The following is a 16,521-nucleotide window of genomic DNA, read 5'->3' on the forward strand; positions in this document are numbered from 1 at the left end:
TCCTTCCTTCCTTCCTTCCTTCCTTCCTTCCTTCCTTCCTTCCTTCCCTCCTTCCTTCCTTCTTTCCTTCCTTCCCTCTTTCCTCTTCCTTCCTTTCTTTTTGAGATGCAGTTTCACTCTTGTTGCCCAGGCTGGGGTGCAGTGGCACGATCACTGCAACTTCTGCGTCCTGGATTCAAGTGATTCTCCTGCTTCAGCCTCCCAAGTAGCTGGGATTACAAGCAAAAACCACCATGCCCGGCTAATTTTTGTATTTTTAGTAGAGATAAGGTTTCAACTTGTTGGCCAGCCTGGTCTCAAACTCCTGACCTCAGGTGATCTGCCCTCCTTGGCCTCCCAAAGTGCTGGAATTACAAGCGTGAGCTACCTGCACCTAGCTGATGGCACCTTATCTTTTGCTGCTGGGATGGATGTTCTGCTCGAGCCCTAAGTCTGCTGACCAGCCCTTGCCCTTGAGAAGGGGAAGAGGTAATGGGGACACAAGGTTGGGGAGATGGCCTCACAGGAGAAGCCCAGCACCCCATCAAGTTTCCAGAGGCTGGCTGGGCTTGGTGGCTCATGCCTGTAATCCCAGCACTTTGGGAGGCCGAGGCGGGCAGATCACCTGAGGTCAGGAGTTCGAGACCAGCCTGGCCAACACGGTGAAACCCCATTTCTACTAAAAATACAAAAATTAGCTGGCCATGCCTGTAATCCCAGCTGCTCAGGAGGATGAGGCAGGATAATCGCTTAAACCTGGGAGGCGGAGGTTGCAGTGAGCCGAGATCGTGCCACTGCACTCCAGCTTGAGCAACAGAGCAAGACTCTGTCTCAAAAAAAAAAAAAGTTTCCAGAGGTCAGTAAGGTGTCCCAGGCGCTCTAAGCTATTCCCCTGAGGGACTTACCAGGGGATGCTGGAGTAGGAAGTAATGGGCACAGGAGGAATGAGGCTGGGTACCTGGTCTACAGGGTCAAGTGTCCCCTGAGGGGTTTGGAAGGCAGACACTTGCTCTTTCCCCAGGTGTCCACTGGGCTTACTCCCAGACCCATTCAATGGTTGCTCAAATGTTGCCTCCGCAGACAGACCTTTCCTGATCAAACAGTACTCACTAGTCTTTTAGATCCTTACTCTGCCTTATTTTCTTCATTGCACTTAATACCACCTGCCATTACATTTAGTTGACCCAAATGAAAGTATTAAATACCAGCATTTTAAATCATTTGTTTATTGAGACAAGGTCTCCCTCTGTTGCCCAGGCTGGAGTGCAGCTCACTGCAGCCTTAACCTCCCAGGCTCAAGCAATCCTCCCACCCCAGCCTCCCGAGTAGCTGGGACCACAGGCATGTGCCACCATACTTGGCCAATTTTTACTATTAGTAGTAGTAGTAGAAACGGGGTTTCAACATGTTGTCCAGGCTGGTCTCAAACTCCTGTTCTCAAGTGATCCTCCCGCCCCAGCCTCCCAAAGTGCTGGGATTACAGCCATGCGCTACCACGCCCAGCCAACAAATAAATGTTGAACGAATGGGTCAATGAATCCTTGGGCTGAGTATCTGGCAAAAAACTTAATAGAGGAGTTGGATGTGAGTTGGAGCTGACTCTCACCGAGGGGACCATTTCTGGGGCAGGGACTGGACAGCCAAAGGGCAGGAGCTGGGGTTGGGCAGCTGGAGTACCCGGGCAGAGCTGACACAGTCCACTGGGGAAGGAGCCTCTGGTGAGAAACCTACTGTGTGCCAGGCACTGAATTGGACACTTTTCTAGTCATCTCTTTTAGTCTTCACAACAGTCCTGTGACATGGGTCTTATCACCCACTCTCATTTTACAAATGAGAAAACTGAGGCTTAGAGGAGCTAAGTAACTTGTGTAAGATCACACAGCTTACCACCCCACAGAGCAGCCCACATCTGCAGTCTTTCTTCTGCATCTCCCTGCCTCCTTGCAATTTTGCTTGTTTCATGGAGTTTTGACAGCCCCAAAAGAGCATGTGAATCTCTAGAGCTGGGGCCAGAGGTCCAGGGCTCCCTGGCCTGTCCTACCCCCATAGGACCCCAGATGCGTCATGCTTTTTCATTTCTGTGGCGGTCTCATGGTGAGGATGTCCGTGCTGGCCCATCCTCATTATGGCGAGGAGGTTCATGCTGGTCCTGCTATTTGGGGCAAAGAGGGTGGCTGCTGTGCTCCTGGGGCAAGATGGGGTCCAGGTGGCCAGGATAGGGGACATGACAGCCTCATAGCTTTGTGGGGCTTTTGTCTCAATCTCTAAGAAACCAGTCATCAATTCCCACACCATGTCTCTGCCTCCAGAGGCTCACAGGCTGACTAGGAAGACAATGCAACAACAGCAGCCACTTCTCAGGCACTAGCTGGGCACCAGGCATTCTAGTTGGCGGTTAAATGTGCTGAGTTAGGAGCCAGATGCCAGATATGAAAATCATATTCACCACTTTCTTAGGTATGTGTGACCTTGGGCAAATTACTTAACCTCTGTGGGCCTCAGTCTCTCCATCTGTACCAGGGGAATAATTATATTGGAATAGACCAAAGCAGCCCTGATATCTGGGAGCTGCCTGGTCCTATCAGCCAGGACTTGGTTACTCAGAGCTGTCCAGCTTGGTGCAATTCGGTCTTGCTATGCTGAACATAGACAATTTCACAGACATCAGCATCGAACAAGGCCATCCGTGAACAGGGCAGACTAACACAAAAATGAAACTACTCCATAATCATATCTGAACACAGACAAAACATGAATATTGTCAAACCACAGAAATGACCCAAATCCCCCTGTAGAGCTAAGCTGAGTGGAGGCTGCTGGTTTACCAGCCGTAGCTTCAGCCTTGCTCTAGTCTGCTTTCCTGCTAGGCAAGATGTGTTAAGACTCCCAATCACAGTGTTACCTCCATTTCCTGACAGCATCAACCCAGGACAAAACCTCGCTTCCTTAACCCCTTCCCAATCACCTAACACAGCTCCAAACATTAGTAACGCCCCCTTCCCGGGGCGCCCCATGACCCCCATGGTGCATGCTCTCCCTTGTTGCAAGGAGTCATCAGCTCAGCTTGTTCCCCCACACGCGTGTTTCTGGTGATCTCTGGTTGGAGGCATTGAAAGTTCCTACCTCATTGGGTTGTTGTGAGGAATATACTTGAAATGATACAATTCTAAGGCTCTTTCAATATGCTTGTCACACTTTAGTATTATCCCCATTTCACAAGGAGGACACTGAAGTTCAGAGAGAGGACCAAACTTTGCCCGAGGTCACACAGGAGGTAATGACAGAGAAGGGATGTACATTCAGGTCTCATTCCAAAGCTGGTTTCCTGAACGCCTGCCTCTATGCTCATAGGGCACAAGCCAACAGGACAACCTTGGGTTGGTGTCTAGGGAGGAGAAGAGCAAAGGGCCCTTGGAACTCAAAAGAAGAGAGCCTCAGGCTGGAGAGGCAGGGTATCGAGGATGACCTGAGTCACCCTCTCCTCCTCCCGTCCCTTTCATGACTCCCCCAGCTGGATCCTCCAAGGACTCCCTCCCAGGCTACCTGGCTGCTGAGCAACACAGGGCCAGTCAGGCCCAGAGTGGGGGTCAGTGTCAGCAGAGTCGGAGGCCTGAGTCACTTCCTGACCCTTGCTCAAGAGCATCCGGAGCCACAGCCAGAGTGGCCACTCGTGCCCTCAGAAGGTCACACCCACTTGGGCCATGAGCATGTCTTTGGTATCCCCACCTTCCCCAACTCTGCCCCGCTCAGGTGTTTAAGACATGCAGCATCGGCCGGGCGCGGTGGCTCACGCCTATAATCTCAGCACTTTGGGAGGCCGAGGCAGGTGGATCACAAGGTCAGGAGATCGAGACCATCCTGGCTAACACGGTGAAACCCCGTCTCTACTAAAAATGCAAAGAAAAAAAAAAAAAAAAAAAATTAGCCGGGCGTGGTGGCGGGGAGGCTGAGGCAGGAGAATGGCGGGAACCCGGGAGGCGGAGCTTGCAGTGAGCTGAGATTGCGCCACTGCACTCCAGCCTGGGCGACAGGGCAAGACTCCGTCTCAAAAAAAAAAAAAAAAAAGACATGCAGCACCATCCTGACCTGGTGCCACATCCTAGCCCCTTTCCTTACTGGATCCTCAAACCAGAAGAAAACCTGAATCTCTGAGCTTACTTACTCTCCTTTGCCTGCGTCCGGCCTAAAATCTGGCTTCCTGGACCCCACCCCAACTTCGGAATCAAGGTACCTTGCACTGGTGCCACCGATCCCAAAGGTCCAAAACTGCAGCACTCCCAGGCAAGCAACTCCATTCCTTAGGCTCCCATGGGATCTCAGGGTCAGAGTAGGGGGTGGAGGAGGGAAAAGGCTGGGGAAAATATCAGATACCCCAGGGTAGGATGGACTAGGGAGACCCGGTTGGATCAGTAGACATGTCCTTATGATGTGGGCAAGGCCATTTCCTTTGAGGAGCATTTCTCTTAACTCTAGGCCACTGCAGAGCCTCGCGACCAAGAGCAGGGACTCTAGAACCGGGCTCTGCCCTTACCAGCAGTGTTACCTTGGGCAAATTACTTAGCCTCTCTGTACCTCGGGTTTCTCATCTCTAAAATGAGGATAATCATAGTACTGACTCATAGGCCTCTTACCAGGATTAAGTGAGTTATATAAAACACTTAATGACTGGCACATGGCAAACACAAGTGTTTATTAAATGACTCTTTTACATCTAATGGGCTGACTCCTCCATTCATTCTCCACACATTTGCTGATACATTGCCATGTGCCAGAAATGAAAAGACAGATTGCCTGACCGAAATAATGGCGGGCGTTATTGTGTGATGCCGGCACCCCACCCTCACCTCAGAATGGTCTTCCAAGTTGTGCCTGAGGCTGCAGGACTGCCCGGGAGGGTTTGGGGAACAGAGTCTGGGGGCTGCAGACTCCCTAGTGTGGACCCCCGGCTTGCTGTAAGCCCCTAGCAAGTTTCTTTCCTTGTTCAGTACAGCTTTTCTCTTTTCCACAAAGTGAAGCAAGTGGTCCCCGCCCCTTCCGCAGCCCCATGCCTGGGCCAGAGAGGGGTGGACAAGTCAGGCTGGGCATCCAGAGCCCTTGCAGCCATTTCCTCCCCCACCTCCCCACCTTGCTCCTCAGAGGCCTTTGTGGTTTGAGCATAGAATCTCCATCAGGCTGCACAGGCCACCAGACAGGTGGCAAGGGCCTCGATTTGTCATTGTCCTCATAGGGCCTTAGGAAGCCCACAGAAACTGTCTTCAAAGCTGCACATTTGGGCCAGGTGCAGTGGCTCACGCCTGTAATCCAAACACTTTGGGAGGCTGAAGTGGGCAGATCACCTGAGGTCGGGAATTGAAGACCTGCCTGGCCAACATGGTGAGACCTCATCTCTACTAAAAATGCACAAATTAGCCATGAGTGGTGGTGTGCACCTGTAGTCCCAGCTACTCAGGCTGCTGAGGCAAGAGAATTGCTTGAACCCCAGAGGCGGAGGTTGCAGTGAGCTGAGATGGCGCCACTGCACTCCAGTCTGGGTGATAGAGTGAGATTCCATCTCAAAAACAAACAAACAAAAATTCTGCACATTTGAACCTGCATGCATATTTGGTATTATAGAATTAGTGCTGTTAATTTTAGGTTTAAGAATGTATTGTGGGCCAGGCGCAGTGCCTCACACCTGTAATCCCAGCACTTTCGGAGGCCGAGGCGGGTGGATCACGAGGTCAGGAGTTCAAGACCAGCCTGGCCAAGATGGTGAGGTGGTGTGGTGGCAGGCACCTGTAATCCTAGCTACTCGGGAGGTGGAGGCAGAGAATTCCTTGAACCCGGGAGGCGGAGGTTGCAGTGAACCAAGATCAGGCCACTGCGCTCCGACAGACCGAGACTCCGTCTCAAAAATAAATAAATAAATAAATAAAAATAAAAGTATTGTGTATATGTAGTTTTTTAAATCCTTACCTTTTAGAGATACAAAAATATTGATGAATAAAATGATATGACGCCTGGGTTTTGCCTCAAAACGATGGTGGGGGAGGAATGTAGATGAAATAAAATTGATTATGAGTTGCGGTTGCTGAGGAATCGGGGTCACGGGGGTTCATTGAACCTCCTATCAGATGTGGTCCAGAAGCCTCAGATCTGGGAGCTGGCTAGAAATGCAGACTCTCGGCTCCACCCCGGACCTACTGAGTCAGGATCCATATTTTAATCAAATAAAATGCCCAGGGGATTCCTGAGCACACTGAGTGTGAAAAGCGCTGGCTTACTCTGTTCACTTCTTTTCTGCATGTTTGACATTTTCCATAATTAAGAGGTTGTGGGGTTTTGTTTTGCTTTCCTGTGTCTTCACAGTCACGAGGAGCTCTTCCTACGGAGACCAGGGCTGGAGGGAGCTGGGAAGCGCTGCCTCCCGGCTCTTGCCTCCTGCTTGGACCCACTAGCCCCGCCGCTGGCCGGCGCTCGGTCGGGAGGCACCGGGGTCCCGCAGGGCAGCCCTGACCCCGTGCCTGGGCCGCACCTGCAGCCGGGGCTCCGTCGGGCCGGGCGGAAGCGCGGCAGCGCAGGGCTGGGCAGGCCCGGGCGTGGCGGCCCCAGCGCACCTGGGCGAGCCGGCAGGTGGGAGCGTCGCGGCCCGGGGCCCCCGCCCTCGCTCGGGGGAGGAGCGGGCGGCGCGGGGCGGGCGCAGCGGGGGCCGGGGCGCTGGAAGCCCGTTGGGCCGCGAACGCAGCCGCCACGCCGGGGCCGCCGACATCGGGTGCCCGGGATGAGCCTCATCCGGAAAAAGGGATTCTACAAGCAGGACGTCAACAAGACCGCCTGGGAGCTGCCCAAGACCTACGTGTCCCCGACGCACGTCGGCAGCGGGGCCTATGGCGCCGTGTGGTGAGACCCCCGGGCCGCTGGGGGGCGTGGGGGGGGTGCGGGGGGCGGCGGGGCGGGCGCCGTGCGCTCCCCTTTCCTCCCAGCCCGCCCTGGGCTGGCCCCTCGTCAGCGCCACCTTGACCGCGGACCTCAAGGCGCAGCGCCCTCCCCGGGGCCACTCAGCCGCCATCTCCCTTTTCTCACCGGGTGGCTGAGTGCGGTCTCTGTGGGTCGAATTGGGACTGGGCCTGGTTCTCCAGGACTGTGCCCTTGCAAGATCCCGGAGTTCATCGGGCAGATCCTCACTGTTACAGACAAGTACACCGAGGCCCCAAGAGGGGGAGGTGGCTCGCCAAGTTGCAGAGAGAGTGAGACTCCTTCCCTGCTGTGGATCCCGTCGCAATGAGACGATTGCTACCCCTGGCGCTGTGCCCCTCTCTCAGCTCCTGCCTGACTTCCCACTCCCTGCCCTGCGTCCCGGGGCTCCCCCATATTCTAGGTGGTGGTCATCGTCCCCTCTCAGCCCAGCTGCCCAGTGGGAGGGGTCAGGGCGATCTGGGAGATACGGCCCAGGAGGAGAGCCTCGCCTGCTGACCTGCCTGTGCCCCACAGCTCGGCCATCGACAAGCGGTCAGGGGAGAAGGTGGCCATCAAGAAGCTGAGCCGACCCTTTCAGTCCGAGATCTTCGCCAAACGCGCCTACCGGGAGCTGCTGCTGCTGAAGCACATGCAGCATGAGAACGTAGGCGGTGGCTGCCCCGGGGAATGGGGCGGGGGCTGCCCTGGGGAGTCAGGGGCAGGCGCAGGCCGGGCCTCCCGGTGTGGAGAGCTCGGGATAGTCTCCTCCCTGCTCCCCGATGGTGCCTCTCACCTCACTGTTGAAAGGAGGGGGTACTGGGACCTGCCCTGCCCACTTTCCAGGAAGGGGTCAAAGGGTATTTTTGGCAGGACACACTTTGTGAGGTACAGACTGTCTCATCCTACAGAGGAAATTGGCACAGGGGAACTTTGTAATTGGTTCCATGTCTGAGAACTTGTGGCTAGCTGGGACTAGAATCCTAGTTAGTGTTGTGTCCACGTGACCCTGATAACAACAATATACACATATTGAGCACTTCCTGTGTTCTAAGAGCTCTGCATACACTAACTTGTCTGGTCCTCATGATATATGAGTTCTATTGCCCCGTGTCACAGACAGGGAAACTAAAGCACAGCAAGTCTCACAGGTTAGATGGTTAGTCAGTAGCAGAGCTGGGGTTTCAATCTGGGCAGCGAGGCTCAGGGTCTAAGCACATGACCATCAGATTGGCTTGTCTGATAGAAGCAGCCAGGAAAACCAGGGGCCCAGCTCAGGGCCTGGCAGGCAGGCTTTGCTGCAGGATACCTAGATTGGAGGGCAGACATTTCAAAGAATCATTTCAAAATGTTATGTACATTTTAAGCCCATCCTTCTCCAGCAAACCCCTCCCCTATTCCTCCAGCCAGGGTGATCTTGCCCTTGGCTCTGAACCAGCCCTGTGGCAGGCAAGGATGGATGTGGCTGGAGACCCAAGGTCGGGGCAGGGCATTTGCTGGCTGGAAAGCTCCTTCCCTGTTCCCTCCTTTTTCCCTTCCGCCCTCCCCTTATGCTTTCCTGCTGCCTGTGTGAGTTGAGAGTGGGTTTGCATTGCTTGCCCTGAACACCAGACTTGAAAGTAATGAGCACACCTCATTCTTCTCCCCATCTTCCCTTCTCCTCAGCCTGACTCTCTGTCATGATTTATTGCAAACTCCCTCCAAATCCAGGGGATTCCTCTAGGCCTCTGCCCTTTTTACTGCTTCCAAGAAGGTTGGAGACATGCCTCCTGCTGCGGGTGGTGTATTAGGAAAGGGTGGATGGCCCTGTGCATGGCCAGGGCCCAGGAGGAGGTGGGAGGAGAAGGAAATATCTGTCTAGCCCTCACAGGTGACTTTTTTCCCAGGTCATTGGGCTCCTGGATGTCTTCACCCCAGCCTCCTCCCTGCGCAACTTCCATGACTTGTGAGTCGGGCTGCACTGGGTTCTGGGGCATTTGCAGGCCTTACTTGCTGCTGGAGAGCAAGGTGGGGAGGGTCCAGGGTTTCTGTTCTGGGTGTGGCGAGGAGAAACTCCTTCCCTGGCAGTCCTGTGCCTTTGCTTGTCAAGGGTGATTCTCTCTGGAAAGATGCTTTTGGCCAAAGGCAGGCAGGAAGAGGCAGGAAGGACTCTGTGGGGTGCTTGCCTGGCAGGGGGAGGTCTGCACAGCCGCTTTGCTTTTTACCCAGTTTTAACACCATGAAGACACATCTGCCAGTCCTCACAGGGTTAGCACCAGCTCACCTTTCCTGGGGACACAGATGTGAGTCTGGACCTTGGAACTCTTTCTAGCACGAAGCAAGGATTAAGAAGCCTTGGCTGCCTCTGGCTGATGGGGGTGTTTCACAGAATGGCAGAGAACCAGAACATTTAGTGCAAAATGTGTAGCTTTGCCCGTGCAGTGTCTGAATGAGACTGGACTATGTGGACAAGATGGAGAAGTCAGTGTGGTGTGTAGAGGCCAGCAGCTGGCTTGGTCAAGCTGAATCTGGATTGATCCTACAGGCAGCCTCAAGACCTGGGGATCTGAGCAGGGAGGTGATCTGTTCAGATGGGATTTGGGGGATGCACTCTGGCAGCACCAAGAAAGGAGTAGGAAGCAGCTCTGGGGCAGAGGGGAGAGCCTGAAGGTCAGTGTTAGTGATCTAAAGTAGAGGTGATGGGATGCCAAGAGCAGACTTGAGGCCGCATTTGGGAGGCAGGGCCAACACAATGTTCCGTCTGTTGGGGTGCAGTGGCTAAGTGAGGTGGCAGAGGTGGGGGGACGTGCAGGTTCTGCTTGGAATACAAGGGGGAGGAAGAGCAGATCTTGGGGGAAAGATAATGAACTCCATTTTGGACGCTTTACTTTTAAAGAGACTGTGAACATTCCAATGTTTAATCACAGTTGCAAATAAATATGAACCTCAGCAGAGGAAAGTCTGGGCTAGGGATGTGGATTTGTGCTGGAATAATCACCGATGGATTATAGCTGACACCTGGGAACAGATAGTTATAGAATGCGGTAAGATAGTATTGATTCAGATATCAACATGAAAGAGAAGATCCGAGAGGATAAGCAGATGGAAGAAGCTGAGAGGGCCTGATCGGAGGCAGAGGAGAGTCAGCAAATAATTGAGAGGGAGTTTCTTTCTTTTTTTTTTTTTTGGAGATGGAGTCTAGGGCTCTGTTGCCCAGGCTGGAGTGCAGTGGCGTGATCTCGGCTCACTGTAAGCTCTGCCTCTCAGGTTCATGCCATTCTCCTGCTTCAGCCTCCCGAATAGCTGGGACTATGAGTAGCTGGGACTACAGGCACCTGCCACCACGTCTGGCTAATTTTTTGTATTTTTAGTAGAGATGGGGTTTCACCGTGTTAGCCAGGATGGTCTTGATCTCCTGACCTCGTGATCCTCCTGCCTCGGCCTCCCAAAGTGCTGGGATTACAGGCGTGAGGCACCGCGCCCGGCCAGGAGTTTCAGACTTGGTGAAAAGTTAGGTCAGAAGAAAAGGGAGTCATGGTGTGTTTGTTGGGTGTTCACTGGTGATCTTGAGCTGAGCAGTCTGGCAGTAGGAGGGAAGCAGAAACCAGGTTATCTCAAGACTGGGAGTTAAGGCAGTGGAATCCAGGAATGTGGACCGCCCTTTCTAGAAGTTTGGTGGTGAGAGAGGGAGAAGGGGTGGTCAGTTGAAGGTGCAAAATCAAGGGAATGTGGTTCTAGCACAGAGAGGCTTCAGGAAGATTGTCGCCAAGATGAAAAAAACAGTGCCCGAGTGGAGGGGAAAGACAGGAGGGGACTGGGCATGGAGAGGGCCCCAAGGGAGGTGTGTGGTCAGGCAGGAGAGGGCTGCCAAAATCCAGCGTCTCCTGGAGATGCCTCCAGCATGTCCTTTCAAAAATATATATATATTTTATAATTTTTAAGGTAATATTTATTTAAAAATTTTTTAAAATTATATTCTAGAGATAGGGCTGTGTTGCCCAGACTGGAGTGCAGTAGCACAAACACAGTTCAACCTGTAGGCTCAAGCCATCCTCCCGCCTCAGACCCCCAAGTAGGTGGGACTACAGATGCATGCCACCATGTCCAGCTTTTTGTTTTGTTTTTAAATTTTTATAGAGATGGTGTCTCACTATGTTACTCATCCTGATCTCGAAATCCTGACCTCAAGTGATCCTCCCACCTCAGCCTCTTGAGTAGCTGAGACTAAAGGTGCATGCCACCACACCTGGCTATTTTTTTTTTTTTTTTTTTTTTTCTGAAAGATGGAGTCCAGGCCAGGTGCAGTGGCTCACGCCTGTAATCCCAGCACTTTGGGAAGCCAAGGCAGGCAGATCACCTGAGGTCAGGAGTTTGAGACCAGCCTGGCCAACATGACAAAACCTCGTCTCTACTAAGAATACAAAAATTAGCTGGGCATTCTGGCGCGCACCTGTAGTTGTAGCTACTCAGGGAAGCTGAGGCAGGAGAATCGCTTGAACCTGGGAGGCGGAGGTTGCAGTGAGCCGAGATTGCACCACTGCACTCTAGCCTGGGCGACAGAGCGAGACTCCACCAGAAAGAAAGAGAGAGAGAGGGAGGGAGGGAGGGAGGGAGGAAGGAAGGAAGGAAGGAAGGAAGGAAGGAAGGAAGGAAGGAAGGNGGAGGGAGGGAGGAAGGAAGGAAGGAAGGAAGGAAGGAAGGAAGGAAGGAAGGAAGGAAGGAAGGAAGGAAGGAAGGAAAAAGGAAGAAAAGATGGGGTCCCTATGTTGCTCAGGCTGGTCTCAAACTCTTCGCCTCAAGCGATTGTCCAGCCTCCGTCTCCCAAAGCACTGGGATTAGAGGTATGAGCTATGCCCCCTGGCCTATTTTATACTTTTTATTATTTTTTGTCTTTGTCCTGGACTTTGCTGTTGCTACAACAGTTACATTTTGCTGGCCTGATCCTGTTGTGCAATTCCCTAAGAGGCTGCAGTAGCCTCCCCATGTCCCCCTTCCACCCTCCTGGAAACTGTTGTATTGTTTCCTTCTTGGAAAGGTGGACATATTATTTGTGGAGCCATCTCAGCTGGGCATGACCCTCTGAGGGATAAAATATTTGGACAGAAGCCAAAGGAAATACTGGCAGATGTTTCTAACTCCTAGCTGTGGCTTTCCCTGGAGTGTGGAGGAGGGCAAGGAGAGAGTACCTTTGAAGAGCGGGAACACAGTTCCATGTGGCTTTCCTGAGCACGCTCCGACTGCAGCGCTTACTCTGAGCTCTGCCAGTTGGGCGGCCTGCCACAGGAAGGCTGGGAGCCAGGAGCCCAGAGGCCTGTGTGGTGATCTGGCTGGCTGACGTGGGGTTGGTTTTTGCATACTGGAGGGTGTCTCTATGACCCCTGTTCTGCCCTGAGGCCCCTCCTCTGAGCACAGACCTGGGGCTGGGTGGGACCCAGCACTGTCCCAAGAAGCCCTCATGCCTTCCAGCTACCTGGTGATGCCCTTCATGCAGACGGATCTGCAGAAGATCATGGGGATGGAGTTCAGTGAGGAGAAGATCCAGTACCTGGTGTATCAGATGCTCAAAGGCCTTAAGGTGGGTGGGGAGTTGGAGGGTGGCAGAAGGGATGCCTTGCTGTCGAGACCTGAGGTTTGGGGGAGGCTGGAGGGAGCACACTGTTACAGGTCGGAGGAGGTTTCTGAGCCAGCCTGAAGTGCCTGGTGTGGAAACTGGGCCATGGACTCACCCTTCTCTCTCCCACACACAGTACATCCACTCGGCTGGGGTCGTGCACAGGGTGAGTGCTTTCTCTGCCATGGTCCTCAGAGGCCCCTGTCCCATCCCTGGGTGTGGGGTTCTTTGGTAATCAAGGAGTGGGAAAGGTGGAGGGAGAGGACACTTCCCAGAAGCCCAGAATGTGGAGTTTTCAGACCCAGCCATGGCCCAGGAAGGCCTGCTCCAAAGATTCGCTGTGTCCCAGGGGACTTCATGGGGCATTGCTGCGGACAAAGTGAGCCCTGAGCTGAGTGTTTTAGGCTTCAAGAATCAGGAACATTTTAGAGCTGGATGGGCCCCAAGAGAACACCTAGTCCCACCCTCATTTTACACATGAGGAAACTGAGGCCCAGAAGGGGAAGGGGCCTGGCTGAGGTCACACCCCTGGGTGGTGGTGGAGCTAGGACAAGCTCCATCTCTGCCTCAGCCTAGCATGCACTCCCTGTCTTCTCCCCAGGACCTGAAGCCAGGCAACCTAGCTGTGAACGAGGACTGTGAACTGAAGGTGAGTGGGCTGCAGGCTCAGCCCAGAGGCGGGATGGGCCCTCCCCCAGGGATGCCCCTGGAAGCCGCTCCCAGAGCCTCCTCCTCTCAGCAAGTTCCTTTTCCATTTATCCCGAGCCATAGATCCTGGATTTTGGGCTGGCGCGGCATGCAGATGCCGAGATGACTGGCTACGTGGTGACCCGCTGGTACCGGGCCCCCGAGGTGATCCTCAGCTGGATGCACTACAACCAGACAGGTCAGTGGTCAGCGCCTGAGAGGGCAGTCCTGGGGCCATCTGGTCACTCGGTGCTGATTGACTGCCGGGCCCCAGTCAGACAGTCCAGGTGACACTCCCCCTCCCTCTGCAGTGGACATCTGGTCTGTGGGCTGTATCATGGCAGAGATGCTGACAGGGAAAACTCTGTTCAAGGGGAAAGATTGTATCCTTTGCTGGAAAAGCCAAATTCCATCTAGGGATTCCTTCCTTCAACAGACACTTTATTTAAACAACTGTCTTTTTTTCCTTAATATGAGAGTGATGTATACTCCCTGTAAAACAATTTGTAAATGCAAGGCTGGATGCGGTAGTTCACGCCTGTAATCCCAGCACTTTGGGAGGCCAAGGTGGGAGGATCATTTGATCCCAGGAGTTTGAGACGGGAGGTGGCAATAGGGTGAGACCCCTTCTCTAAAAAATTTTTTAAAATTAGCCAGACATGGGCCGGGTGCGGTGGCTCACGCCTGTAATCTCAGCACTTTGGGAGGCCAAGGCGGGCAGATCATCTGAAGTTAGGAGTTCAAGACCAGCCTGGCCAACGTGGTCAAATCCCAGCTACTCGGGAGGCCGAGGCAGGAGAATTGCTTGAATCCAGGAGGTGGAGGTTGCAGTGTGCCCAGATTATGCCACTGCACTCCAGCCTGGGTGACAGAGTAGACCCTGTCTCAAAAATATATATATATATATATAGATAGATAGATAGATAGATAGATAGATAGATAAGCAAAATGATGAAAAATGGGTCACCTATAATTCTACCACCATATGGAAAATACATTTTGGCACCGCACACATTAACTGAGTGACTGTGTGTGCAGGACAGGCCTTTGGTGAGAAGATGAGGAAACAGAAAAGAGTGACTGGGATGAAGGCTGAGAAGTCCACATGTACTTGTCCGGTAGGGAACCCCCTCAGCCTGGCATGTTGGAAAGCTCTCCAGAGCCCTGAGCCCTGAAGAATGAGCCTCTCCTGAGAGCTCATTGGTGGTTAGGCAGGGCTGGAGCCTGGACAATCAGTTGCCACGGTGCCCAGCTGAAGTGATGGTGGGGTCGTGGGAAGGGCAGTCTCAGACCCACCAGGAGAGCAAGGCTAAGCCTTAACCTGCCACCAAGACCTGGACCAGCTGACCCAGATCCTGAAAGTGACCGGGGTGCCAGGCACGGAGTTTGTGCAGAAGCTGAACGACAAAGCGGTGGGTGGTAAATGGGACCTAGCCTGGCCTGGGAGTGTGCTTGACTGACTGGGCCCAGTGGGCTGGAGGCTCACCCGCACCTTCCTGCAGCATCCTCCTACCCTGGCAAGCGCTCTTGTCTTCACCTCACTGTGGACCCGGACCTGAGCCTTCAGCCCTGCTCTGAGGCTTTTCTGAAATCCCTGCTCTACATGCTGAGGCCAGAGCCCTAAGGGGTTTGATGCTTTTCTGTCTTCCAGGCCAAATCCTACATCCAGGCCCTGCCACAGACCCCCAAGAAGGATTTCACTCAGCTCTTCCCGCGGGCCAGCCCCCAGGGTGAGTCTCATAGCCCGCTCCCCAGGGGCCTCTCAGTGCACCCCAAGGGCGGGCTCTCCCGCCCCGGTGTGAGGCTCATGGCTCTGCCCCTGCAGCCACGGACCTGCTGGAGAAGATGCTGGAGCTAGATGTGGACAAGCGCCTGACAGCCGCGCAGGCCCTCACCCATCCCTTCTTTGAACCCTTCCGGGACCCTGAGGAAGAGACGGAGGCCCAACAGCCATTTGATGATTCCTTAGAACACGAGAAACTCACAGTGGATGAATGGAAGCGTAAGAGCTGGGGCCTCGGGCTTCCTCGCCTCCACCTGCAGCCTCTCTTCCTTGCTTCCTCCATCTTTATGCCTGGCCTCTGCCAGCCCTACCTGCCACCTAAGGCTCCTGCCCCCTCCTTCTTGGTGGGCATTGTCTCCTAGGTGCTTCTTTCTCCTTGAGCTGACTTCGCTCTCCATGCTCTCTCTGAAGGGAGGTGGACTTTCTCGCCTCAGCACCTCCTTACCCACCTTAAACCATGCTGCCTTTCTCAGAGCACATCTACAAGGAGATTGTGAACTTCAGCCCCGTTGCCCGGAAGGACTCGCGGCGCCGGAGTGGCATGAAACTGTAGGGACTCATCTCACATGGCACCGCTGGCCAGACACTGCCCAAGGACCAGTATTTGTCTGTCACTACCAAACTCAGCCCTTCTTGGAATACAGCCTTTCAAGCAGAGGACAGAAGGGTCCTTCTCCTTATGTGGGGAATGGGCCTAGTAGATGCAGAGTTCAAAGATGTTGGTTGGGAGAAACTAGCTCTGATCCTAACGGGCCATGTTAAACTGCCCATCTGGAGAACTGCCTGCAGGTGGGGACCTTTCCTTCCCACTGGAGTGGGGCTGAGAGGGCGCTGGGCCAGGCCAGGGGCCTATGGCAGTGATGCTGCATTGGTTTCCTAGGGATGCTCTAACGAATTACCACAAATTGAGTAGCTTGAAACAGCAGAACTTGATTCCCTCACAGTTCTGGAGGCTGGAAATCTGGGATGGAGGTGTTGGCAGGGCTGTGGTCCCTTTGAAGGCTCTGGGTAAGAATCCTTCCTTGGCTCTTTTTAGCTCGTGGTGGCAGTGGGCAGGCAGTCCGTGGCATTCCCCGGCTTAGTGCTGCATCACTCCAGTCTCTGTCTCTTCTGTTCTCTCCTCTTTTAACAACAGTCATTGGATTTAGGGCCCACCCTAATCCTGTATGATCTTATCTTGATCCTTATTAATTACACCTGCAAATACTCTATTTCCAAATAAAGTCATATTCTTAGGTTCCAGGTGAACATGAATTCCAGGGGGAAATGATTCAACTCACTACAGATAGCTGGGAGGGAGGGGCCCCTTCCTGGGCCCTGTGCTGAGGCCTTGTGCTCTGTGAAGGAACCAAATGTGTTTGGCTGCTAAATTAAGGGAGTTGCGGAGAGAGCTGCAGCTGGTGCGATTGCATTCAGGTTATTTTGGGTGAGTGATAAGCAATCAAGATATGAAACAACAGCAGGCTTGGAGACTGCGAGCTGCACAGGCAGAAATGGGCTCTTGCCTGGCTTGATGGCAAACCGTTCTGCTCCCTTTGGGAGATGGCAC

At 53.6% G+C, this 16,521-nt stretch overlaps 1 protein-coding gene across 3 annotated transcripts; it reads left to right on the plus strand.

Moving 5' to 3' along the window:
* The first annotated feature begins 6,631 nt into the window (after nucleotides 1-6,631).
* Nucleotides 6,632-16,226, plus strand: MAPK13 (mitogen-activated protein kinase 13). Of its 3 annotated transcripts, none has more exons than XM_025384053.1 (12): nucleotides 6,632-6,858; nucleotides 7,450-7,579; nucleotides 8,799-8,857; nucleotides 12,358-12,466; nucleotides 12,639-12,668; nucleotides 13,104-13,151; nucleotides 13,274-13,388; nucleotides 13,468-13,572; nucleotides 14,522-14,601; nucleotides 14,841-14,919; nucleotides 15,015-15,191; nucleotides 15,446-16,220. In XM_025384053.1, exons 1-12 carry the CDS (start codon nucleotides 6,740-6,742, stop codon nucleotides 15,523-15,525), a joined length of 1,131 nt encoding a protein of 376 aa, XP_025239838.1. In that variant the 5' UTR covers nucleotides 6,632-6,739; the 3' UTR covers nucleotides 15,526-16,220. The 3 variants fall into 3 exon arrangements, with proteins under 3 accessions (XP_025239838.1, XP_025239839.1, XP_025239840.1); XM_025384054.1 differs by having other exon boundaries at nucleotides 6,633-6,858; nucleotides 13,501-13,572; nucleotides 15,446-16,226; XM_025384055.1 differs by lacking the exon at nucleotides 12,639-12,668 and having other exon boundaries at nucleotides 6,633-6,858; nucleotides 13,501-13,572.
* The last annotated feature ends 295 nt before the right edge of the window (nucleotides 16,227-16,521 follow it).

Source organism: Theropithecus gelada, chromosome 4 (genome assembly GCF_003255815.1).
Source record: "Theropithecus gelada isolate Dixy chromosome 4, Tgel_1.0, whole genome shotgun sequence".
Lineage (NCBI taxonomy): Eukaryota > Metazoa > Chordata > Mammalia > Primates > Cercopithecidae > Theropithecus > Theropithecus gelada.

What these genes read in the sequence shown, in the direction of transcription:
- MAPK13 (XM_025384053.1), top strand. Translation starts at nt 6,740, where the DNA reads ATGAGCCTCATCCGGAAAAAGGGATTCTACAAGCAGGACGTCAACAAG. An exon ending in GATGCACTACAACCAGACAG is followed by an intron (nt 13,389 to 13,467) that starts GTCAGTGGTCAG and finishes GGCCCCAGTCAG; the next exon opens with ACAGTCCAGGTGACACTCCC. An exon ending in TCTGTTCAAGGGGAAAGATT is followed by an intron (nt 13,573 to 14,521) that starts GTATCCTTTGCT and finishes CCTGCCACCAAG; the next exon opens with ACCTGGACCAGCTGACCCAG.